Source organism: Sminthopsis crassicaudata, chromosome 1 (genome assembly GCF_048593235.1).
Source record: "Sminthopsis crassicaudata isolate SCR6 chromosome 1, ASM4859323v1, whole genome shotgun sequence".
NCBI classification, from domain to species: Eukaryota; Metazoa; Chordata; class Mammalia; order Dasyuromorphia; family Dasyuridae; genus Sminthopsis; species Sminthopsis crassicaudata.
Window position 1 is genome coordinate 445,459,999 of NC_133617.1, and position 27,915 is coordinate 445,487,913.

The 27,915-nt window shown below is 34.8% G+C and overlaps 1 protein-coding gene across 2 annotated transcripts in view; it reads right to left on the bottom strand.

Annotated features, from left to right (window-relative positions):
• Window positions 1–27,915, bottom strand: part of GDA (guanine deaminase) — a 95,327-nt gene that overhangs the window by 12,955 nt on the left and 54,457 nt on the right. For both annotated transcript variants that reach the window (XM_074280699.1, XM_074280698.1), the window contains exons 3-11: window positions 25,554–25,725; window positions 22,717–22,804; window positions 17,067–17,172; window positions 13,394–13,421; window positions 12,804–12,911; window positions 10,594–10,701; window positions 6,624–6,721; window positions 4,232–4,299; window positions 2,495–2,641 (exon numbers count right to left, since the gene is read on the bottom strand). In XM_074280699.1, coding sequence (XP_074136800.1) covers window positions 2,495–2,641; window positions 4,232–4,299; window positions 6,624–6,721; window positions 10,594–10,701; window positions 12,804–12,911; window positions 13,394–13,421; window positions 17,067–17,172; window positions 22,717–22,804; window positions 25,554–25,725 — 923 coding nt within the window. The remainder of the gene's footprint in view (window positions 1–2,494; window positions 2,642–4,231; window positions 4,300–6,623; window positions 6,722–10,593; window positions 10,702–12,803; window positions 12,912–13,393; window positions 13,422–17,066; window positions 17,173–22,716; window positions 22,805–25,553; window positions 25,726–27,915) is intronic.

Here is a 27,915-nt window from a genome sequence, read left to right on the forward strand (position 1 = left end):
AATTAGGAAAAAGCCAATAGTAATAACCTCATAGGGTGGTTGTGAGAATCTCTCTCCCTCTCCCTCTACTTCTCCCTCTCCTCCCTCCTTTCCCTTCCCCCTCTCCTTTCCCTTCTTCCTTTCCCTCTCCCTTCCGCTCTCCCTCCCCCCTCATAAACACACACACAGTGCTTTGCAACACTATATAAGTGTTATTTATTACTATTACCTTTAAAAATTTAAGTATACCATCGCTCATATATGTCATTGGTGCAAATCCTCTGAAAAGAAACAAGCTTCGTTTTTTTTTTTTTTAAAGGAGCAAATTATTTAATGACTTGGGTATTTCAATGGGATGCTTATTACAGTAACTTAGAAATTTTTCCTGATCACCAGGGCAAACCTAAAGTTTAAGGAAATATGGATTCAGTCTGCAATGCCTCCTTTTTATTTTTTTCTTTTTTAAAGAGGAAGATTTTTATTGCAGAAAGCAAAAAGACATTGTAATGAAGACTCATTTTCTGTGGAAAAAGTTTTGTGCTTTCTTTGCCCAGGGAGAAGTTGATTAACTGGATGAGGCATTTAAAACAAACACTCCCTCATAGGGAGAGAGGCAAAGAGGTTGCTGAGAACAAAGCCTCCTAGGGAGGATGTTGGCTGGGGGTACCAAATATAACATATGCAGCATTGCTCATTTGTAATCTTCAACCTCTGCATTTTCTTCCTTTCTTCAGGAACAAGTTTTATCAATGTCATTAAGGAATACATAATTGATCCTTTCTACTGTTATTCTTTCCATGCACTACAGTGTAGTCATTGTATTGTTTGAATTTGTATATATTTGAAAGTTAAGGTAAACTGGGAGACAACAGTCTGAACACAATCAATTAATTAATGAGGCTATCAGTAACCAAAAAAGTGGGTCAATGGCTTCTCTCTAAGACCAAAGACCTTTGCAATGCCTTTTAATGATGGATAATGAACTTCATGTTCAAACATTCTTTACTACTAGAGTTAAGTTTACTACTAGAGTTATTTATCTAGTAAATAAACTAGAGTCCTCAAAATGTAGCTTTTCTATAAATGTAGTTTTTTGGCCCAATGAAAGTACTAGGTTCAAATTTAGAGCTAAACAAAACTTCAGCGATGCCATTTAGTCCAACCCCTTATTTCACTTTAGGAATCTAAGGGACCGAAAGAGGAATTGACCTGCCCTGGTTGAGTCAGGATTTGAACTTACAATCTGGTATCTGTGCAATGCAACCAAGAGGCACTCTGTAAAACCAACCTACAGATTGGTAGAGATGTACATACCAAGACTACCAGAGAAGTTTGGATTTAAAAAAAGAGCAAACTTGTTTATTTCATTTGTAAAAGTGATTTCAGGAAACCAAATTGTACAACTGTAAAGGGAAAATCTCTGAAATAACAAACAAACAAGTAACAAAGAGGTGACTTTTGATCTTCAAACATCCACTATGTCTAAGAAGGATTTTGGCAAAATTACTGGGAAATGAATTTCACTTTTCTTTTTTCTTTTTAAAAAATATTTATATAAAGGTAATTTTTTTCCCTTCTCAGGGAAAAAAGTCTGCAAGCCAAAGAAATATCACAATAAAAAAAGGGTGCTATGGTCATTAAAAATGGCCGAAGATAGATGTCTTCAATTAGGTTTTTCTTTGTATTTTTGTTGGAGAAGAATTAAAAGTAAGAACACTTGGATAACTGGAAATTCTTCCACTCATGTATGAGACATCTGCCTTTGGATTCTAGAAGTATTTGTCTAGTTCACAGAAAAGTAATACTGCAAGTCAAGTCAATGTATAAAGGCTGTAGACTTAATAAGCCAGTAACCAAAGATAAGGATGTTTCTGATTATACTGATTTGGATATTTCATTAATACTTGCATAGATACTATCCAAGAATCTAGATAATCTTTATTTTAATATGATTTGATTAGTTTCACTGAATTTATAAATAGATTCAAATCCAGATAAATCAAAAGGCATTGATTAAGTGCCTAGTAGAGGGGTTGGTGCTAAAAAAATTTGCAAAGATATATAAAGGCTGGTAAATAACTTTAATGCATTTATAGAAGATCTGTTTTATTGAAAACTATTGTCCTCTGAAGGAATATTTCAATTCTTTGAGTATAGGAATAAATGATATAACCAAATCTACCAGAAATTTTAAGCACTGAAATGCAAATAAAGCAAAAAGCATTCCTTAAGTGTCTACTAGAGGTCAATCACTATTAGGTCTGCAGAAGCATACCAAAGTTGGTAAACAGTTCAAATACATTTATAGAAGACTGGTTTTACTGAAAACTACAGCCCTCTGGAGGAAAATCTGGACTTCCAAATCAAGAAATATTTGTTAATAAAGGACTATATCCAGGGAGCTGTGCTAGGTGCCAGGGAAAATATAAAGTTTAAACAGAGTTATATGCCTGCTCTCAGGGACCTTTCGGATATAAAGAGATATAAAATATGATAGATATGAAATGCCAATTACCTTGGCTTCCTCCAAGAGTTGCTAGTCTGAACACTTCTTTAAGAGTGAGGCTTTTCTCGTTTACTTTTTTCATGTAAAGGGTGTTGGCTACCATGATTGTTTTTCTGATAGCATCAAGCATGGAAGAGGAATAACCACCAGCAACATCTATAGCAGATTAAAAAAATATATTAAGAATAAACTCATGCAGATAAATAAGAATTAAGTACATAAACAAAGAAGTATCATGTAATAGTTCATTGGACTTGGAATCAGAAAGCCTGGTTTTGAATCCTGTCTCTGAAAGGTGTATAGCTGCAGGCTCTCTCTGGCTCTCTGGCTTCCTAAACACCATCATAGTTGGCTTATCTTTACTTGTTCAGCTTCCTGGACTTCCAGGACAACAGCTAGATTGCATTTCAGACACTCCCTTTGATCATTTAAGCTTCAGAGCAGTTGCCCTGCCTAGACACCATTATTACCTCCCTACCCCTTTCCCAATACATCCTTCTTAACCTCTTTTTAGATAGACTCTGACATGGTTAATAGCCTTCTCCTTGACATTCTCTTGACTCCAGGTTTTCATGACCCTGTTTTCTCTTCGCTTTTTGCTTACCTGTGTGAACACTCCTCAGGATCCTCTATTGGATAATAATCTAGGTCATGCTCATTAAATATGGTCACCGTAAGTCTATGTCTTGGGTCCTCTTCTCTCTCTCTCTCTCTCTCTCTCTCTCTCTCTCTCTCTCTCTCTCTCTCTCTCTCTCTCTCTCTCTCTCTCTGCTTTTTTTTTCCTTCCTTATTACTTTTGAGTCACTTTCAATTGTATAATTTTCATTCTAAAGCCATATAGAATAAGACAAAGAGGTGCCAGTACACATTCTGCTCAGACATCTGGGCATGATTCACTTCCTTAAGTGAACAGTTCAACACACATCTAAAAACATCTACTATGTACGTTCAAACCAGAAGGCATCTGTTGATCCATCAGCCACCTAAAAGGCCTGGTCAACATCCAGACTGGTGGGGAAATACAGAGAGGAATCTTATTTTGCTGAATCTGTCAGATGTCTGAATTGCTGGGGTGTTCTTCATTGTTTATTCATTTTGATAACATCATATAAAATAACTGATTTTTCAAGAGTTAGCATTTGTACTTAGACAACTACTGAGAACATAAAAAAATGTTCAAACTTAGAAGGACAAGAGAAAATGCAAGCAAAAGAAAAGAACAATTCAAGTATGTTTAAAATTGTTTTAACACTAAAGGAATAAGAGAAGGCCATTCATCAGGCCTGATACCAGTTCTGATGGGCATAGAAGCTTTGACTTGTATCAGGTGAATCCTATCCTAGGAAGCTCACTACACTGGTGCCAGACAAAAGGTGGACATCTGATTACTTTTACTGCTGAGAAATTCTGAGCTCCATCAATCCACCAGCTTCAGACTGTGCAGGATGGGTTTTAGGATATTATGGTCAGCTGAATAATAGTCTTTAAGGTCATCCCCTTTCAAGCAGCCCTTTAAATAGACATTTAAGAGCACTGGTGTATAATGGACAGAAACACTGGACCTCAGTCCAGAAAGGCCCAAGTTCTGATCTTTCCTCTTTCACTGATAAACTATAAGATGATAGGCAAATCCTTTAACACCTCTGAGCCTCACTTGGGGAAAATAATATCTCTAGGTTGTTGTAAGTCTCAGACAAAGTGATATATGTGAAATGTTTGGCAAACCATGGCTAGGGACCTACTAACCTGTGCCCAGTCCAAGCTTCACATTATGTTTCAGGACATTCAGCACATTTAGTAATCCACTGGAGATCCTAGAGACAGGAGAGAAAGAAAATCCAAAAAAAGAGTACAGAGCCTGCTCCTTCCCACTTTCTCTTCCTTTTTCTTTTTATTCTTTTTTCCTTCCTTTCTTCTTTTTTCCTCTCCCTCCTTTCTCTCCTTTCTTTCTCTCTTCATCTCCCCTCATCTCTCCCACTCAGTGTCTCTCTCTCCCTCTTTCCTTCTCTATCCCTTCCTTTTGCTTCTCTCCCACTCTTTCCTTCTCCTTTCCTCTCTCCCACTCTCTCTTTATGTCTGTCTGTCTCTCTGTTCCCAACATCATACCAAAAAAAAAGTTACTGCTTAAATATTTAGGTGGTGGAAGCGCCCAAGTTAAATTAATCAAAGGAAAGCTTTCCAGGATCCAGGAGAAAGAAGGATAACCAATTGCAAAAGCCTTACTCTGCTGCTAGATCATTTTGCCAGTTACCCTTCAGGAAGGAAATGAAATAGCATCATCAAAAGAGGAAAATAGAAGGGGAATGGGTGAAGGAGAGTAGAAAAAAGTTACCTAAATGGAAAAGTAGTGCAAAAGTTTTGAAATGAAGCCCCAAAGTTAACCATATTATACCGATTTGTTTATTTGGGTCAGACCATTTGGCCTAATATACAAATGGAGGAATAAAAACCTAATTTCGTCTTTTTTTTGGCCTTGGGCCTTGAGGATCTTATTAGATCACATATGGATGATGATTTAAGATGAATATATCCTCTTTAGTTGTAGAGATGTGAATGGGGTTGGGCTAAATAAACTAAGGGCTACTTCTGAGCAAATCTTATATAAGTTAACATCAACAAAGGAGGGGTAGTCTTTTTGGATTTGCTTGACTGTGGAGAGGAATAATTGTTATCATATTTGCAAACACATGTGTGATTAAAAAGGGAGCTACATAGGTGGCATAATAGGTAATGCTGGACTGAATTTGAATCCTTCCTTAGATATTCACTAGCTGTGTGACTTCAAGCAAGTCACTTACTTACTTTAGTTTCATCCATAACCTGAGAATAACAGCACGATCCTCATATGATTGTTGTGAAGATCAGTTAAGTTACTCTAAGTGTTGGCTGTATACATGCTATCATTATGAATTCCTTATATTTATATTAATGAGATATTTCTTAAAAGTAATTTTTAAAATCTTGTCTCTCAGTAACTCTGCAAATTTCAAGTCATTGACTTGGGTACACTCCAATGAATGAGAACTGAGAAGAGACACCTGTATATTCTTGTGAAATGTTTATTTACTAAGAGGATTTAAGAACTTTTCTTTTCCTTATTCATTATCTCCAGCAAGGGACTTTCATTTGGAGCTAGTCTGTACCTGGCCCAAGACAATATATAATAAAGTATTGCTCACCCTGAATGAAATGTTATTTTTCCATGTAAGGACAAATAGGGAGCCTATGCTTCTGAGTAGCAGAATAGTAATAAGACAGACACTGAGAATTCTATTTTTTCCTATGAGAAAAATCTGTAATGCAGGTTACAAAAGTGTAGGACCAGATAAAACAGCTGGATTCTGAAACTTATTAAACCCCAGTTTAAGTGGGGTATTTATAGCTTCTAAGAGGGCAAAGTAAAGTATAACTAAGAAATAATTATTTTGATCTTTAATAGGTCACCTAGCATAGGATAGAGAGAAAACTTGGATAACTTCCATATGAAAGGTTTTGAAAGAGACCGAGGTGGCTTAGATATAGTAACGTAGATAGTCACAGTAGATTCTAAAGTCTGCAAATTAGTCCAACAGCATCACATACAATGTCATTCACACTTTTCCCCCCAGAAACATTTTCTTTCTATATAACCTTATATTGAATTAAGAAACATGTATCAAAACTTTTACTACCATTTCTTTGTTTAAACAGTATTTTAATCCCCCCATTACATGTAAAAATAACTTTTAACATTTGTTGATATGCTTAGTTTTTTGTTCCTAATTCTATCCTTCCTCTCTACTCTCACTGAATGAGCAATCCATTATCAGTCAGTCATCCATATGCAAGAAGATATCTGTTATTACCGTTACTTTTGGAAAAAAAAAAAAAGTTTGACAAGCAACTAACTCCACTAGGGCTCCAATCACCACCCCAGGAAACGAATCAAATAACTCTTTGCTACAACTCATCTGAAGTTCTATCTCTTTTCTACTAGATGATAGGGTTCATTAGGGCAGGAAATGTCTCATTTTAAAAATTGTATCTCTAATACCTAACAATGGGCATCACTTTCTTTCATTCATTAATCTATTCATTCACTGTTAAGCACCACCCCTTGAACTTAGAATTCCTCAAAAATATACTCTCATCTACTTACGACAAGTTTGAATTGGGACAGTGGGAGACTGAAGCTCCACGCTCTTGAAATACTTTGAGCTCTTCATCAGAGAGATAGCAGCCATGAGCCATCACTGTCTACACAAGAAAAAAAAAAATCACATAAATTTATTGCTATGATTTTAATATCTGCCAATTTGGTCCAGAGACATGGTATGAGTTCCTATTTTTACTGTTATAACTGATAAGAACATGTCTAAATTACTTGCACATATTAATAAGTAATTTTTTTTTTGGCTAAATCTTGCCTCACGGAAACTCAGCAAATTATGTTATCTGTAAGATGATGAGGACTAGAGAATCTCTTAGCTCCCTTTCAGCTCTAAAGTCTATCATCCATTTATCTCCATTGCTACATAGGCAGACTTAATTATAACTCCAAATCACAAAATGAATCCCTACAAGAATTGAGGGTTTCTTATATTAAATAAAATTTCTTTAAAAGAAAAAGGTCTCGGGGGCAGCTAGGTGGCACAGTGGATAGAGTACCAGCCCTGAATTCAGGAGGACCCGAGTTCAAATCTGGTCTCAGACACTTAACACTTCCTAGCTGTGTGACCCTGGGCAAGTCACTTAACCCCAGCCTCAGAAAAAGAAAAAAAAAAGAAAAAAGAAAAGAAAAAGGTCTCTATTCAGCAGAACCATCTTTTGGGATGTTGTGGAATCATAATTTGATATCATTTCTTCATTTTGCTTAAGTTAGGTTCCAAAGGCCTTGTGACATGATGCTATTTCATCCTTTTAGATGAAAATAATTACATTTCTTTGAAGGAAAGAGCAGCATGGGATGGAATCTCTGATGATAGGCATCCCTTTGTTTTTAATTGAAAAGAAATCTTGCTCGCAATAAAGCAGGCCTTGCCTAGCATTTGAAACCACTGCTTATCTCTCCATAGTTTGGCAAAATCTATAAGGTTCTACAGAACAGGATCTTTCTCTTCAACAACTATAACAGTAAGAACAAAAGTTGTATCAAAATAATTTTCTATTTTGAACTGCTGCAATAAATTTTCTACAATTTACATGTAAAGAAACTACATATGCAAATTTGAAGTTTAATTTATAAATCACATGAAAATAAATGTAAGAATGTAATCATTCCATTTACAACCTTTATGTTATGCAAAAATTAGTCTTTTCTTGTTTCAATGTTCATGTTCCCATAAATCTGAAGTTGCCATTGAATTTTTGTTTCCATTGACTGAGAAAGTAAAAATTTGTTTCGTGAATTAAACTACCTTTACCCTTTTTTCTTGAGGTTCAAAACACATTTAAGCTGATTCTCCAAATAGGTCTAATGCAGGGAGGCAAAAAACATAAGAATGGTACTCAGAAAGTTTATGTCACTCCATTAATCAATAAACATATACTTAGTCCCTACTACATGTTAAGTACTATGCTAATAAATACTGAAAATAAAAGTAGTAAAAAAAGTAGTTAAAAAAAAAAAGAAGTAAAACACAATCCCTACACTCAAAAGGCTTACAATCTAATGGGAGAGGCAACATGCAAATAAATATAAATCATATACAGGCTATATGTAATCCTATACAAACTGGAAACTACAAACAAGAGGGAAGCCACTAAAATTAAGAGAGATTGAGGAAGGCTTCCTATAGTAGGTCATCCCTTCCTGTAGAAGGGACTTAAAGGAAACCAAGGAAGCTAGTAGTTGCAGCAAAAGAGTTTACTTTTCAATAGCTCCAGGATCAAATATAAAATCCTCTATTTGGCTTTTGAAGCCCTTCCCACATTTTCAGTCTTCTTACAATCTAGTGACCCTGGCCTCCATGCTGCAAAATACTCCATCTCTGGTCACCAGACATTTTTATTGATTGTGTCTTGGAATTATCTTCCTTCTCTCTTCCTTTCTTCAAAATCTCATTCTATAAAGAGCCTTTTCCTATTCACTTTAATGTTGGCCCCTTCCTTCTAAGATTATCTCCAAGGTATCCTGTTTTAATTTTATTCATATACAGTTATTGTCATGTTGTTGCTCTAATTAGACTGTGTCTCCTGAAGAGTGAGATCTATTTTTGCCTTTATTTGTATCCTCAGCACTTAGCACAGTGTCTGGCATATTGTAGGTGCTTAATAAATGCTTGTTGACTTGATTTTTCTCCTTTATATGGCTTTGGAAAGAGTAGGAATAGCATAAGTAAAATATGTCTGGCTATTCATTTAATACATACACTTATGTACTAATAATTAGTCACTTTACAACTTCCATAATGTACTTTGAGAAACAAAGGTTATGTAGCTCAAAGTATATTAAATAACTTCTTTAAAAAATTTATTATAGTCAATCTTCCATTAGCTACATTAATGGCCAGAAGAGAAGCAATCTAAAAGACTAGATAAGGCAAATTTTGCTTTAGATCGAAGTACATGCCTTTTTTAAAACTGTAATTTAATATAATATGCAAATTAGTTTAAATTCCATTAGAATATATCAATAGTTAGTAGAGTACAAATTCAGAAGTATACAGACTAGAAGTTAACAGAAATTTGCAGAAATCCTCATTGGGATTTTTGAGAATTGACTATATACTTATGCCACTCAATAATAGATATTTAATTTCAGAACAGAGAAAACATATCGTTATTTTTAATAAAACCATCAATCTACAAATGGCATCACAGCCTATGTACAGTGTTAGGGTCTAAAACAAGTTTCACTCATAGCAAGTCTGCAAGATAGAAAGTTATATTATTATCTCTATCTTATAGATGGAAAATTTTAGTGTCTATGAATTTAAATAATTTTTCTTTGATCATGAAACTAAGGAAGTATTAGGCTTTCTAAATTCAATTTTCTTCCTAATCTGCATGGCTACAGAAGAACTGTGCAGATGCACAATTTTTTTTTATTAAGAATTATATCTTCATAAAGAGGGAATCTGACCTGAGAAAAATTTAGATAAAACATTAATTTTCTAGTATGAAGAACTTAAAAATTAAAATTGTGAGGACCCTACACACTCTCAGATTGACTAAGATGACAGGAAAAAATAATGATAAATGTTGGAAAGCACGTGGAAAAATTGGAACACTAATACATTGTTGATGGAATTGTAAACTGATCCCACCATTCTGGAGAGCAATTTGGAACTATGGCCAAAGGGTCATCAAACTGTGCATATTCTTTGATCCAGCAGTGTCTCTACTGGGTCTGTAATCCACAGAGATTAAAAAAAAAAAGAAAAGAAAAAAAAGAAAAGAATTCACATGTGCAAAAATGTTTGTAAGAGCCCTTTTTGTAGTGGCAGGGAAATAGAAACTGAGTGGATGCCCATTAATTGGGGAATGGCTGAATAAATTGTTGTATATGTATGGTATGAAATATTATTGTTCTATAAGAAACCATCAGTTTTGATGATTTCAGAAAGGTGTGAAAAAGACAAACGAATTGATAATAAATGAAGTGAGTAGAATCAAGAGAACATTGTACACAGCAACAAGAAGATTATGTGATGATCAAATGTGATGCGTTTGGCTCTTCAATAAAGAGGTGCTTTAGGCCAGTTCCAATAGACTTGTGATGGAGAGAGCCATTTACAATCAGAGAGAGGACGATGGGGACCGAATGTGGATCACAACATGGTATTTTCACTTTTTTTTTGTTTGTTTGATTTTTGTTTCTCATTTTTTTGATCTGACTTTTCTTGTACAGCATGATAAATGTGGAAATATGTATAGAAGAATTGAGCATGCACATGGATGATTTGCTCTCTAAGAGAAGTGGGTGGCAGGAAGGGAAGGAGAAAAATTCAGAACAAAAGGTTTTGCAAGGATGAGTGTTGAAAACTATCTGCATATATTTTGAAAAAAAAACTATTGTCAAAAAATGAAAAAATTAAATTATGAGGACCAAAATGACTAAAATTTTCAACATATTTAGTCAAAAAACCTGATTAATAAATGTCATAAAAGCCTATCTTTTACATTACCTTGTCTGTCAGGAGATTGTTTTTGTCATATACATCTGTGTAATTTTTATAATTAGGAAATAACTTTTTCACAGCTTCAACTTCATCAGGAGTCTCACTTATGTGGCTCTACAAGAAATAAGATGGTATTTTCAATTTTTTTTTACAACATAGTTTTACAAAATTAAACTTTCCATACAATAATTTTTGGGATAGTTTGGCTTGAATATATAAAAGGGTTTTCTGGGAAGTCAGATAATGGAAATTATGATCTTTCACAGTCAATAATCACTTAATGAGAGCAAATTAAATCTGTTCAAAGTTAAACTCTAGTCAAAAATTTTGAAATTCAGAAACTTATCAGAATAAGTAAAATGTTTTCTGTGAAGACAAAAAAAATATCTTTTCTGGTAAATTGCCTTGTCAAAGGTGAAGAAATCTATGTTACTAAAAAGTTTAGCAGATATCAAAGAATATAGGTGACATTATTTATTGGAACCATGCATTGAACCCGGAGTCCAGACACTTAGATTCTAATCCTATCCCTTTTCTGAAGGTATTGTGTGACCTTAGGCTAAGTGCCTTTATCTTTCTAGTTTTTACTTTCTTTATCTGTGAAATGATGACATTTAAGGTCCTTTCTAATTCTAACATGCCATGGTCCTAATTGCCCTGTTTTTCTATAGTCTTTAATTTAGTCTTTTCTGGGGAAAGAGGCCATGCTCACTTGTGATAAGTTCCCTGACTTCAATCTACACAACTCTCTGTTTTCCTGTAGGCCCTTGCACATTTCTTAGCAGATTGCCGTGCAATCTCTAGACTAAAATAACAATAATCTCAGGGCAATCAATGGTGGTATGTGTATAGGCTAATAATCCACTAAGCAACTTAATTTCAAAAATGACATTGTATCATTCCCCTTATCATCGGTATTTATAGTTTGTACAGTTGTATCAATGAAATAATGAGTGAGTGAATGAATCAATTAACATTTTCATCAATGTTAAGTATTAAATTGTAAATACAGGTCCCAAAGAGAAAGAGAATCAAAACTATTTATTTGTCCTTTGACAGATTGGTGCTAATCATTCATTCTTCTCTGTTTTGGTGGTCAGCATTCTTTCTGTAGGCATAGATAATAGTAAAGATTTGATCTTTGAAGTTCATTAACTTGACAGAATTGGACAGACAATTCATGTAATTTAGCTCACAAAAACTATAGTGCTCAAATGTACCAAAAAGTAGGATATAAATTATAGTCAAAATTAATGAGACTCAGGAAAGCCAGACTTTATTTTTTTTTTTTAATTACCATAAAAGTGGTCAAAAATTCTTATACTACCTCTGCTCTACCTGTTCTTTCTTGTAGTACCACTGAATTATTCTCTCCCCCCCCCCCCCAGGCTTGGGTTAAATGACTTGCCCAGGGTCACACAGGAAGTGTTAAGTATCTGAGGCCAGATTTGAACTATGGTCCTCCTGAATTCAGGGCTGGTGCTCTATCCACTGCGCCACCTAGCTGCCCCTGAATTACTCTTACGTAGAGAAATTTTAGTACACTGTATAATTAAGGCTTGATATTTTACCACAGCTATAGGCTTTTTCAAAATTTCAGCAACTTAATGATAAAATGAGACATAGGGTGATTTGCCTTTTGTTTTTGGTTACTGCTGTTAAAATAAGAAAGACACTTGGAACAAAAGGATTTTTAAATGTATTTTTGTAAGGTGAAAAAAAAAGCTTTTCAAATGGTAATGAGTTTTCCCCTAAAAGAAGACTGAGTGTTCTGGAAAAGTGTCATATAAAATACAACTAAGAAAGAAATAAAATAATCTAAATCTTCAAAGAAAATAACTAAACAACCTCTCTTATGATCTGCCACATTAATGGATTATGAAAATGTCTTTTTCTAAAAGAGCATTATGGGCACATGTTTTAAGCTAATAATTCACCCAACAGATCAACAAATCCAAAAAAAGACTAGTGGAAGGTGCAATAATAATGAGAATGAACATTTATGCAGTATCTTAAGATTATGACAGGAGTAATGTCTAGTTAATACTTCAGCTTCCTCATGTGAGATGAGGGAGTTAAATAAGATGATCACTGGTTTTCTAATTGTAAACTACTAGGATTCTATGAGACACTGAAAAAATTAAGGACTAATCCAAGGATGTGTAGTCCAGAGACAGCAGGCAACTATTATTAGATGTGAGAACATAAATACTCACCTGAACATGTAGCTTGTGGTCCTTCGCTATCTCACCAAGTTTATGCATCAGAGTCTCAGAGCAGGAAAGGGAAAAACGCGGTGTCACTATAGGCTTTACCCTAGTATACTGGAAAACAGCCAAAAGATATTTAATATGAAAACATGAGGACTTGGCCCAAGAAAACAAACCCAAGTTTATTACTTCAAAATGAAAGGGGGCTGACTTTACAGTCACATGGAGTTGGAGTGATTTTTTTTTTTTAAATTACAAACCTTGATTCCAAAATATATTTATAACATAGGGCTAGTTACAGACATTACTGAATTAATTATAAGGTACTAAGACCCCTGAACTCAGTGACCCTCCTCCCAAATTCAGGCTGATAAATATATTCTGAAAAGAAACCACTGGTCTAACCAATTGTTAGGTTTTTTTTTTTTTCAACTAAATATAATTCATTAAGAATAAGCTAGACCCAAATAATCTACTAATGAAGAGCAAAACCAGGACAATGCTGCATAATCTAAGAAAGCTCAATTTAAAGAAATGTTTTTAGTTTTATTACCAGAGACATAATCATAAGTTTGCTGTTTTATGGCATTACTTACTTCCTTTTTTAGCATTTCATCAACAAACCTATGGCAAAATAACAAACAGCAAATTAGGAAAAGCAAAAATCTACAAGTAAGCCTTCTTTTAAAATAATAATGGGTCCACATGACAATTTTTATGCAAAAACCCTCTAATCTCACATCAATTTTATCACTGATAATTAAAAAAATACAAGTGGTAATTACTATGCTTTTTCATTTTGAATCAAAAGCATGCTGAGTAAAATCAAGTGAAAACATAATTATACATTCTAACATCCATAGAAAAGCTCTTCCTCCTTTGGGCTGGGCTATTCATGAGTGTTTCTACAGAACTAAATCCATTCTAGTATTTTAAGCTCTATTTCTGGAATGTTGAAAAACATTATGTTCCACATATAATATGGTAGTAAAGATTTAATCTTGTGTTGAGACTTGGAAGTCAGAGGGCTATTTTCAATTCATAGCAAGTGGACAGCTATTAGTCAACTTCTAATGGATTTCTTCACAGAGACAAGTTGCAGCAGGCAGTTAGAGAAGAGAAAATTAGTGAAGGGAGGAAACAAACTGGTGGAGTTAAGAAATCGTGTGTCTGGTAAAGCAATTGGTGACAAGTTACTGTAAGTTATAGAGGAAGCAACTGAAGATGTTGCCATCTTCAGATTCATGTAAATTGAAGCCACTATATGTAGCTACTACTTTCATATCTATTTCCAAAGGGCCACTAGCTGGCACAGTGGATATAGTGCCAGTCCTGGAGTTAGGAAGACTCATGTTCTTGAGTTCAAATTTGGTCTGAGACACTTACTAGCTATGTGACTCTGAACAAATCACTTAATCTTACCTTCCTAAATTTTATTATCTGTAAAGTGAACTGGAGAAGAAAATAGCAAAACTACAGTATCTTTGCCAAGAAAATCCCAAATAACTAAAAACACTATTGAAAACAATGGAATCAACTTAACATCTTTACATGCACAACATTTAATTAATTTCAATTCCATTAAGTGTCTTAGTACATGCAAAGCATGGAGTTGGGGTACTTAGGATAAAAAAGATAAAACTTCTGATTTCAAGAGCTTAAATGGTGGTGGATGGAAGGGCAAGAAACAACACAAGCAAATAAGTCAAAACAATAAGTATATAATGTATTTACTCAATTCAAGAATAATATAAGTATTGCAAGCACGGAATATATATTCCATGTCAAAATATTAAATAATAGCAGGCCGTTGGGTCACAACCTACATGCTATTCACATGCATAATAGCTGAAAAAGTTCTACACGTATGCCAAATCATAATATAGTGGTTATCAGTTTGCAAGGATTATTGGAATGTCCTTGCAAGCGAGATAGATTTTGCTCACAAACCAAGAAATAAACCAAATTCTTGTCATCCCGTGACCAATTCTAAAGGCAGAAAAGTTCATCAATAGATAATGAAACTTTTTTGATCATAGCAACTCAAGAAGGGAGTCGAAAGTGCTGGACCTGAAGTCAGAAAGACCAAATGGGACCCCAGACACTCACTTACTCTGTGACCCTGGGCAAATAATAGTACTTATTTCCTAGGATTGTTGTGAAGGTTAAATGAGTTAATATTTGTAAAGTATTTAAAGTGTTCTATAAATGTTATTTATTATAACAATAATAATCATAATTACTGTAATAAGAATAACTTCTACAATGTTTCCCTTTTCTAGGTACATTTAGAAGCTAGCCATCCTTAGTTTTATCTGCTACAATTGAAAAAAGAATTATTTTTAGATAAGGATTGAAAATTTTTTGACTCTTGTAGCACAAATGAATTCTTCATATGGGTTACTCCTATGCATTTTGAGACAAAAACATGTGAATACTCTTGTCAAATCATCAATGTATTGTGGTGACAGTCCTTTTGGGAGGCAGCCCACACCCACATACCCACCCACCCACAAAACACAGGTTGAAGATCTGCCTCTGACTTATACTGGCAATGTAACCCTGGACAAGTCACTCATTTCTCAGTGTCCTAGGCAATCTTCAAAATTATAGAAACAGTTATGACCTGAATTAGGCAAAGAGTATTTCTTCACCCAAGAGATTCATACATCAAAGAAATTATGATGTTACCTATTACTTTCTCTACTTGGGGCACTGAAATTAAAGAAATATTGAGGGGATTGTTATGCAATCCATGAAGCATACTAGTGTCATCAGAAAGCAGAAAGTTATGCAATCTGTCATAAAGTGTGACAATATTACTCAGTTGCAATTATTTGGGGTTTCTTAATTACAGTTGTATAATACAAAGATCTCCCTCCTTGCACCCCTCCCCCAATTCCTCTTTAGAAACAGACCAAGAAAATAACTTATCTATCTCTTGCAGCTAAAAATATACATTTTTCTCTAACAAATATATGATTCTTTTTATATAACCATCTGTGTTTTATGGATAACTATCTTACTTTTTCTTTGTTTTACACATTTTTACTTTGAAAAATGCTGCCCTAAAAATGTGCATATCAGAAATCTGTTATGTGAGGCTCAGGTTAAATTGCCAACCATCTTGCAATCTGCCATCCCCTCTCCCCTCCAGCTGAAACAAATACTTGCTCATTTACTAATTACTCTTAATAGATAATTAACGCTGACTTCAAGAACCCAGATTGGTGAGTGTCAACCCTTTTAATTCATAAGAAAAAACTCAACTACAATACATATTGTGGTTGGTATTGTCTGATTTTTTTTTTTTTTTTTTTTGGTGACTCCAAGGACTTTGGCTAAGGGATTTTTCTTGGCAAAGATACTGGAATGCTTTGTCATTTCCTTCTCTAAAGGATTAAAGCAAATTTAAGGGACTTGCCCAGAGTTACATAGCTAGTTAAATATCTAAGCTGTAAGAAATTTAATAACTATTTATAAATCAAGATCAAGGTTTTCACCTTTTCTCCTCTTTATCCAAAATCAATTAGTGTGGAAAATAAAAATACTGTCTTAAAGATAACACACAGAAAAAGAAATTCTAAGTTTGGGCAAAAAAGTGCTCTTTTGTTTGCTCAGATAAGTCTAGAGGAAGTGCTGATTCTCTCTTGTTTTAACAAATTATGTGGAAATTGATGTCTCTATTGACCAAGATTTGGGGGACATAGGTCACATACTCCAAGACTCTAATTTTAATATTAGCTCACCTTCTATTATAATATGCATTCTCTTGTTAACCAATCAGAGTTGATTTTCACTTTCAAGTGAAATCCTTTTTAAAAAGATTTTATAACTATCAAAGATCCAAGAGGTTTGGTTTTTTGGTTACTTGGGGGACAATAAGTTTCTTTTGACTGACTTTTTCAGATGTTGTCAATAAAATTGATCTTAATTTACCCAGAAACTTGGTCTAACAGAAATTTTTTAATTGTCATAAAATCAAATTTGAACTTAGATGTTTTTGACTTTAGGCCCAGTGCTCTATCTACTGAACCACCTCATAATACTTATATTTTTTATACACACACATACATATATATACTTTATATGAATATATACACACAAGCATATATATATATACAAAGATACATATATATATATATTACATAGTGTGTGTATTTATACTCAAGATTACATGTGTATATATGCATAAACACACACATGCATATTGGATGGTTAAGATAGAAATTGAAAAGCTCTCTGTCTCAAAATATACCAGCATTTTACCTTTCTGTCTCTTTAATTGACTCCTCCATGGTTTCCTTGTATTCTGGAACAGTGTCATTCATATCCATGCAAACTTTGCCCACAAATGCTCTCTGCCCAAATTTATCTGCAAAATGTGAACAAAATAAAAAGCCAATTCAGATTTTCTGTTTAGAGAAAATTATTTAGCCCCAATCTCAACTAATTTAGTATGGAAATTTGGAGGTCAGAAAACATGACTTAAAATTTATCACTTATTGTTATGACTTCAGGAAAGTTATTTCTCCCTTTGGGCCTCAGTTTTCTCATCTGTAAAACGAAGGTAGTACCTGAACCACATATCTCATAGGGTGATTGTAAGGCACAAATGAGATAATTAATTTAAAAGTGTTATATGAATTATGAAATATTAAGCAAATTAAGTTATTTTAATGTACCAATTAATCTATCCAAAGGTAATAAGCAAATTATTACTCTGAAAAGCATCTAAGAGGAGTGTTAGTCATACTCTATCATAATTTCCCAGTATAGTACATTATCTCTCTTTTTTCCCCTCTCAATTTACTATTATATCTATTCCCTTACTTTTTTTCACTCTTCCTTTTCTTTCTTTTTATATAGAGTGCTAGTCAATTATCAATAGCAAATTCAGTTACAAAAAAAGGAAGGATGTTAAATAACTCAGTCTGTATTCATGATTTTGATGGAATTTTAATTTCACTTGGAAAGCTAAACAGACACAGAGAGGTATATATATTTTAAAGTATCCCTCTGTTATTTGTAAAAGTCTTCCTACTTTTATGAGATGTAAGGAAATCAGTTTGTAAATATTCATTTACTCTATAAAAATGAGTATATTAGAGTCAGTTCAATTTCAAGAAACAACAAATGCTTATTATGTGCAAGGTATAATATCAGCTGTTGTGGATACAAAAATAAAGCTGAAACAATCCCTACCTTATGTTCCTTATGTTCGACTTTGGGTGGGCAGGAGAGATAGATCAGGGGTATATGACTACATTTTTGCAAAACTCTATTTTTGAAATACAAGATTCTATATCCTGGAAAGAAAATCACCCGGCCAAGAGAAAAGTGCTAATATTTAGGGGAAGAGGGAAAGAGAGAAAAAAGAAAATCAAGAAAATATTCCTAAAAGAAGTGATCCACAAGGAACACTTTTTATAAGAATACTATAAGGAACTGCTTTGAAGAAAGCTAAAGATTCTACAAAGTGTGGAGGACCACTTTAGGCAAAAGTACAGGAGTGGGATATGGACTATCCTGTATAAAGGAGCAGTTAGTAGACGAATTTGAAAGAACAATTAGTGTTGGAAGGGAAATAACGTGAAAGAAGACAGTGAAGATACATGGAGGCCAGACTGAAAGGGCCTACATTGCCAGTTTGAGGGCTTCATATTTTATACTAGAGGCAATAGGGAGTCATTTATCTCTCTCTATCTTAAGTCTCTTACCATTTTTACAAGCTGCTGCTGGATTATAATTCTTAAAATATTGATTGTTCTTCTGCTCAAAACCATTCCCTGGTTCCCCAGTAAATGATGAATAAAAGCCAATGTTTCATAGCTTGACATTCTATGCCTTCTAAAATATGACTCCAACCTACTAATATTCTCTCTTTCAGTTTTCTCTTAATGATACTCCTATTCTTAACTCTGTTCAAAGTTGCTTCCTGTACATATCACTCACTTTTACCCACAACATTACTCCTATCTGGAATGCAACCCTGTATGGCATATATGGTGTTCCAAAAGTTTTAAAGAAGTTGTAAACCTTAATAACTGGAAGACTTATCAATAACCTTAAGACTTATGGGATAGTCTATATCTGTATTATTCCAGATAAGGAAACTAGGGATTGGAGTGCTTAAGTGACTGACTCAGGGTCATATAGCTATTAAACAACTCATAACTATCTATATCAAAGTGAATTTGTTGGAAACTCTGAAAAGAACTCCAAAGACCAAGACATGTACTTTGACCACGTATTTCCTCTATTTGTGTTTCAGCACAAATATGTGTCTACTCTCACCAGGCACTGAATGACTGGGTAAAAAGCAGAGTATGCCTCCTTGGATTGGGGGGGGGCCTTTTTGGAAGAGGGTAGGGTCTTATATTTTGATTTTTGCTATCGCTTCTCAACAAATGTACTTTTTGTAAAAGCTAATTGATACTGGTTAATTGATATTGAGGAGATGTTAACTGGTTATAAGATTTTGAGAAAGCACACTAATGGGGACTCATGAAAGTGTAGTTGCTCAAAAACTACTTGCTAAGTATCTGGACCTACTAATTCTATTTTTTAATTAATTTTAATACACATTGCTTTGTGAATCATATTAGGAGAGAAAAATCAGAACAAAAGGAAAAAACCAGAGGAGAGGAAAAAAAACAGAAAAAAGGAAGTGAACAGCATGTGTTGATTTATATTCAATCTCCATATTTTTTCCTCTAGATGCAGATGGCATTTTCTATCCAAAGTCTGTTGGGATTGTCTTGGATTACTAATCACTGAGAATAACCAAGTCTTTCATAGTTGATCATCATGCAATCTTGCTGTTATTGTATACGATGTATTCCTGGTTCTGCTTGTTTTGCTCAGCATCAGTTCATATAGATCTTTCCAGGCCTTTCTAAAATCAGCTTGTTCAGCATATTCCATTATCTTCATATACCACAGCTTATTCAGCTATTTCCCAATTGATAGGCATCTACTCATATTCCAATTCTTTGTTAGCATAAAAAGAACTGCTATAAAGCATTTTTGCACATGAGAGTCCTTTTCCCTCCTTTCAGATTTCCTTGGGATACAGACTTAGTAACGGCACTGCTGGGTCAAAGGGTATGTTTTATAGCCCTTAAGCACAGTCTGAAATTCTGTTACTACTAATTCTAGTGCCAATTAGAAGAATGAACTCAAAACCTGTGCCCCATTATCTTTCTTGACTTTTTATATATTAATCCCCCATATTAATCACATTCTTTGGTCTAACGACACCAGCCAGCTCACAAACTTCCTACATAATGCTCTGTCTCTCCTCTATGGTTTGGGTCTATGGCGCAGTGGAAAAGATGATGAGTTGGAATCAAAAGGTTCAAAAGTTCACCTAGATCCTATGTAATCACCTGACCTCTCAGGATCTGTTTCCTTTTCTATAAAATGAAGACGTTGTATAAGATGGTTTCTAAGGTCCCCTTCCCACTCTAAACTTATGATTTTTTGGTCTTTTGCACTGACTGTCCCCTATGCCTGAAATATATTCATTTTTCATTTCTACCTTCTAGAATAGTTCCTTGGTAACTTCCTTTAAGACAGCTCAGTTTGTGCCTTCCTTTAAGCTTATATTCCAACTGATTCCATATCTCATTTGTAACTTTTTCTACACATATTGCCTCCTCCATTAGAACAAGAAGAAGCCCTTCTAACTATGCTCAAAGGGCTATCAAACTGTGCATACCCTTTGATCCAGCAGTGTTACGACTGGGCTTATATCCCAAAGAAATACTAAAGAGGGGAAAGGGACCTGGATGTGCCAAAATGTTTGTGGCAGCCCTCTTTGTAGTGGCCTGGAACTAGTAACTGAGTGGATGCCCATCAATTGGAGATTGGCTGAATAAATTGTGGTTTATGAATGTTATGGAATATTATTGTTCTGTAATAAATGACCAGCAGGATGATTTCAGAAAAGCCTGGAGAGACCTACATGAACTGATGCTGAGTGAAGTGAGTTGAACCAGGAAAATATTATACATAATAATAACAAAACTACATGATGATCAATTATGATAAACTTGGCTCTTCTCAACAATACAGTGAGGCAATTCCAAATGACTTAAGATAGGAAATGCCAGTGACAGTCAGAGAGAGAAGTATAGAGACTGACTGTGGATTGAAGCATAATATGTTGATCCTTTTGTTGATTTATTTTTCTTTTGATCTGATTTTTCTTGTACAACATGACAAATATGGAACTGTGTTTAAAAGGAGAGCAAAAAGTGAAGTGAGTAGAGCCAAGAGAACATTGTATACAACAATAATAATATTATGTGATGATCAATTCTGATGGGCATGATTCTTTTCAGCAGTAAGGTGATTCAGGCCAGTTCCCATGGATTTGTGATAGAAAGCGCTATCTACATCTAGAGAGAGGACTGTGGGAATTGAGTGTGGACCACAACATAGCATTTTCATTCTTTTTGATGTTATTTGTTTGCATATTGTTTTCTTTCTCATTTTTCCCTTTTTCTGATTTTTCTTGTGCAGCATGATAAATGTGAGAATATGTATAGAAGAATTGCATATATTTAATTTATATTTGGATTTCTTGCTACCTAAGGGAAGGGATAGGGTAAAGAGTGAGAAAAAATTTTGGGACACAAGGTATTGCAAGGGTGAATGTTCAAAACTATCTTGCCATGTATTTTGAAAATAAAAAGCTAAAAAACCATAAAAGAAACTTGCTAAACTAAAAGGATAGCAAACATTTAACTATATCAGAGTGCTTGCTGTCTTCATGGAGAGAAGATAATGAAGAGAGGGGAAAAATTTTAGAACACAAAATTATACAGAAATGAATGTTAAACTATCTATGTATTTGGAAAATTAAATACTACTAAGGGGAAAAAAGATAGAGGAAAAAAAGAATGGGAAATTCTTTTAGACAATGACTATTTTTTTGCTTTTTTCTTTGTATTTCTAATGCTTAGCCCAAGTGTTTGGGATATAGTAAGCCCTTAAGATTTGTTGATTGACTGATTGCTTGGAGGAGGAAATACTAATCCAGAATGTGGAATGTATTAAAAGATTTAAAGTAAGATCTGAGTTTGAATCCTGTCTCTAGCATTTACTATCTAGATGATAGTAAATCACTCAACTTCTCCCTTCTCCATTTTCTTGGGGAAAATACCTACCACAAAGGATTGTTGTGAGTATCAAATGTGATAATATATGAAAACCTTGGCAAATCTAAAGTGTTAAGTAACCGAGAGTGATGATTATTACCCAGCATAATATCTTATGTACATCAGAAGCTTAGTAAATGTTAGTCAAATTGATTTGAATGTATTTAGTATTCAGTATTTTACTACTTTGTACTGTTACTTACCTTTTCCTGAAGAGTCCTCTTAGTCCTCCCAATCAGCAGGAGGAAGGATGTCTTAGGGGAAGGATATTTCAACCGCAAAAGTCTTTTTGCAGATATTCAATAAATGTTTATTGATGAAGGTGTGGCTGCTAAGAGGCAATTAAAAATGCTTCTAAAAATTCTCAACTAAGAAAATTTGATTTCAGTGATGTATATAATCTTTAGGCTCAAAAGCCACAAACATAAAATCAAGGTTAAAAAAAAAAATCAAAGGGAGTATACATGCATAACCAATATCAGACTACTTATTGTCTCAGAGAGGAGAAAGGAAGGAAGGAGACATTTGGAACTCAAAATATTTTTAAATTAACGTTTAAAATTGTTTTTACATATATAATTAGAAAAATATTATTTAAAAAAAACAACAACAAAACTCCCCTAGGCCTTCAATTTAATGAACTATATCTAGGACTGTTCATGTACAAATCCTAGCCTGGGTGAAGATATCAAAAATTGGTCCGAACTGGCAGCTTCTATATGACACACCTTCTCATAATCTGAACTACTCACCTGTAATATCAGCAAGGCGGAGGGATGAGTCAGTGTGGATTGTTCCAAAGTAACATGCTGTGGTTGTACCATTCTTCAGAGTTCTCCTCTAAAAATAGATCATAAAAACCAAGGTTCACTTGTGCCCCCAAAAGCGACATGATAGAAAGGTCTAAAAGCTTAATTCTAATATTTTAATTTTCAGTCATTTTTATTTGGAGCTGATTTCTTAGAAGGTATAATTTAATCAGGAACAAGAATATATTCTGCAAATTTCAAATGTAGAGAAATTATGTACTAATTCCTTCTTTAATTTATTTCCTTCACCTATACAGCTCAACAGTTCTGATTTTGTAAGATGTCTTTCTAATGAATCTCAAATTGAGGGCTGGGTAATAATTTCTAAACTATATTGAATTTAAGGAAGAGAAATCGGAATTATAACATTTCTAATGGGACACACAAAATGTATCTAGTGAGCAAATGATTTACCTGAGGGAATATTATCTTTGTTCATAGTTGATCAATTGTACAGAAAAGGTTCTGTTGTACCACAGTTCCCTTTTATTGTCCTGCCTCAGTTTCCTTAATTGTCCTGCCTCAGTTTCCTTAAGTTGTTCTGCCTCAGTTTCCCTAATTGGTCCTGCCTCAGTCTCCTTAATTGTTCTGCCTCAATCCTTTAGTTGCAAACCCCGCCTCCAGTTCATGAAGACTGATATAACTCAGGGCTACTTACCCTAAATTTATAAATTGTCAATGTGTAAACTCAAGATAAGGGGGAGTCCAGACTTCCTGGCTCTAAGCTGAATACCTCCTCAACTCCCACTTTGTTAGAATTTATGGTCCTACTCTCTATCCTGTCACTGTTCTTCTTGATCCCAAATTGTAAGAATGTCCAGTGCTTCTCCCCCATCCCCCATCAGACCTGGACTGACAGTCCCTCCCTCTCTCAGTGCTCTGACTCCGCCCTTGCCTCGATCTACCCCTGTAGCTGAACCACATACATACATACATACATACATACATACATATATATATACTTCATGGGAAGCACACATTAGTTGCTGGATGCTTTGGACATCAGCCCTGGAGGCAGCATGCCTCTAGCACACTCTCTCCCTTTCAAATAAAATATTAAAAACTTTCTAATCTCTATCTTGTCTCAGTGTCTCTGGCATTAGAGTTCTAGTTTTGCCATTAACTTGCTATGTGGTCTAGGACAAAGGAGAGGTTAACTATGGATGAGTGGGAATGCTGTGAATTCTAATGGATCTGGCTTTAAATCCCAAAATTTGTGGGATTTGGACAAGGTGCTCAACCTCTCTGGGCCTTAATTTCCTTGTTGGATGAAATCTGCTCATCAATTGGAAACTGGATGAAACCTCAGGATCCATGCTGGCTGAAAATGGGCACTTAATTTTTTGTGTGTCATGAACTCTTTCAGCAGCCTGATAGACCCTAATGGGCCTCTTCTCAGAATAATGTTTTTAAATCACTGAAGGAAATGTTAAGAGCTCAGTGAAAATAATGATTATTATTTCCCTTTTTAGAGTTCATGTATCTCCTGAAATCTGTCCATAAACTGTTAGTCCCACGTTAAGAGTCTTTAGCCTAGGGGTCATCTGTGTTCTCTTTCTGCTCTAAATCTATGTCATTTAACCACCGTGGACGTCAGTTTCCTCACCTATAAATTGAAGGGGTGAGACCAGATGATCAATGAGGATTTTCCAATCATTTAAAGCTGTAATAGTTTTTAGTTAGTCCTATTTGCCTTATGGAAATGAGCTGCCAACAGATCCAGATCCATTGACAGCTTCATAAACAAGCCAGGAAAGAAATTCAGAAACCAATTATAAAACAAACAAGAAACAGAAGTGATGATCTTAGCCAATGGGCCACTTTAGATGTCTTAAAGGGAGCTCTTAAATAATTTGTCTAGGATACAAAAGCTTCTGCAAAGTAATTTAATTAAAAATATGGATGATTATCATATTTTCCTTTTGACCAGGGCACAAGCACCCTCCTTCTTCTTCTCTTTATCTATCTCTAATCTTAAAACAATGCAGCTAAGTGATATAGTAAAATGGGTTTGGAATTAAAAGAATCATCTTGATGAATTCAAATCCAGCCCCAGATACTTACTAGCTGTGTGACCCAAGGCAAGCCTTACTTAACCTTTTTCCCCTTAATTTCCTCAACTATAAAATGACATGGAAAAGGAAATGGAAAACCGTACCAGTATCTTTGCAAAAGATACCTCCAAATGGGCCATTGAGAGTTTGACATGATTGACAGTGACTAGGCAATAACAATGACAAAATCTTAACAATGAGAGATCTGTACCCAGCATTGCTCAAAAAATCTGAAAAGACTCACACCTATGGAATAAAGCAAACTCCTTGGCTTAGCACTTAAATTTCTCCACAATCTGGCTCCATCCTTCTTCATATTATTCCCCTTTCTATGTTCCTGCATACCAGGAAAACTATCTAACTAGCTATTCCCAAACATTGTCCTGTCCTTGTTCTTTAGCTTTTTTTTTTTCCCATTGAACATGGAGCTGAAAAATATCCAGAAGAGAAATTCAAAGAAGTGCACGTGAAAGGTCTGTAAAGTAGACACAAACCATAGGAGCTACTAGGGTGTCATAGAAAGAATATCAGGCTAGGAGTCAAGCAAACCCAGACTCTTCCACCTTGCACTTGAATCAACAAAGAAAGTTTCTCTGGGCCTCAGTTTCCTCATGTGTAAAAACAAGAGAAATTAGGCTGAATGATTGCTAAGATCTTTTTTGGGCCCCAATGTTTATTCCTTTTGACTGAATATCATAGACTAGAGAATGCATATATGATACTCACAACCACTCGGGTATAGACTTCTTCAGCAAAATCTTTATTGCTAAATTTGTTTTCTGTTGGAAATGTATATTTGGTTAACCACTCCAAGAGAGGGAGATCCACATTACTTCCAGCAAATGCATATTGTGGCGCGTGGATATGTGTATCTACCAGGCCAGGAATGAAGAACTCACTAGAAATTAAGATGAGAGAAAACAGGTTAGCTGCACATGAAGTTGTTTTCCATATCCTTCCAGGTTCTCCCTCAACAATATCCTAATAGATGTTAATGGCACTGATTGATGATCTTTATCAGGGATTCTCAAACTACAGCCCACGGGCCAGATGCAGCCTGCTGAGGATGTTTTATGCAGCCGGCAGGGTTATGGCAAATGGGCTGAGGGGTGGAGACAGAGTGTGAGGTTTTGTTTTTACTATAATCCAGCTGGACAGGACTGAGAGGCAGTTACATTCTCTGACCTCTCTTCTCTTCCCTCTTGTCTCTGATTTATTTCATTCCTAATTCACAAGCAACATCTGCATCAGCAAAGGCTAATTTTCAATTCCTTCAAGTGTGCTATGATACACAGCTGTGGGGGCTTTGGGATAATCTACTTGCCTCTTCAAACTAAGGTATGGTCCTTAACAATTCCCTGATTTTTTGTTTTATGGGAACATCATTATTTTTCCCCCAACAGCACAGTCAGTAAGTTTGTCCAATATTGTGAAGCAGCTGTTATCTGAGTCTGCATAATGAGAAATGCAAACAGCACTATCAAAGTCTTTTCATCCGATCATCTGGATGGTTGCAGGTTGAGATACTATAGCAAGTGTTGAATCTTGTGAGATATCATGGAGGCAAACTTTCTGACAAATGGAGAAGAGGACTGTAGTCAAAACAGTCATTTTTCATAAGTCTCTCATCAGTCTCCTGGCTTGGCCCTTTAAAAATGTATTGCCCCATTTAATTATCCGGACTGAAAAAAGTTTTTCTGGGTCTCTTCTCCCTTTCCTATCCCAAGGGTTACTGAAGGAACTTTCCTGGGAGAATCCTATTCACAAACAGGTCTCGAGCACTACTGCTTCTTTGTTTCTTGTATTTCTTGTGTCATTGTTCAAGTGCCATTTGTTATAGGAGCAACCTGCTGGGGATCTAATTCTGATCAGCAGAACAGATCCTTTCTTTTTTTTTTTATTATGGCTTTTTATTTACTAGATATGCATAGGCAATTTTACAGCATTGACAATTACCAAACCTTTTGTTCTAATTTTTCCCCTCCTTCCCCCCACCTCCTCCCCCAGATGGTAGGTTGATCAATACATGTTAAATATGTTAAAGTATAAATTAAATGCAATATATGTATACATGTCCAGACAGTTATTTTGCTTACAAAAAGAATTGGACTTTGAAAGGAACAGATCCTTTCATGTGAGATGATCACAATACAAGGAGACTGAGAGGCAGTTGCATTCTCTCTTTCTTCTTGCCTCCAATTTATTTCATCCCTAATCCACAAGCAATATCTGCTTCAGTAAAGGCTGATTTGCTATTCCTTCAAGTGTTTGATTCACAGCTGTGGGGGCTCTTGGAGTGCCCCTTCAACTTAGGCGTGCTCTTTAACAATAAGGGATGCCTCCTCCAAATGAATGGAGGTATAGGAGTAACAGGTTGCAATTGGTAATAGGAAAAGAGGTAACAGCATAGAATTTTATGTAGCACTTAAAAGTTTACTAAATGGTTTATGTACCGTATAGCCTGTGATTTTCATCACAATCTTATGAGGAAGATGTAGAGGGATGGAACTCTGGAGAAGTATACTTGAAACAAGTATAACTCAGTTACATCAGAATTGATGAGATGATGATTCTCTAAGTTCACATACATACTTAGTATGGTGATGTAATAGTTCTCTAGTTCACACATATTCAGTATAGTGTAATGAATGATGTAATTATATCTGGTCCTAGGGATTTTTTCTTAAGGAGTTGATTAATAGATTGTTGTATTCCTTTTTCTAAGATGGGACTGTTTAGCCAATTTATTTCTTCCTCTGTTAATCTGGGTAATCTATATTTTTGAAGGTATTCATCCATTTTATTTAAGTTATCAAGTTTATTGGCATAAAGTTGGGCAAAGTAACTCTTAATTGCTCTAATTTCCTCTTCATTAATGGAAATTTCTTTCATTCTTATGACTAACAATTTGATTTTCCTCTTTCCTTTTCCTAATCAAATTTGCCAAGGATTTATCTATTTTGTTGGTTTTTTCATAAAACCAACTCTTAATTTTATTTATTAATTCAATAGTTATTTTACTTTCAATTTTATTAATCTCTCCTTTTACTTTTAGAATTTCAAGTTTAGTGTTTGGGAGTTTTAATTT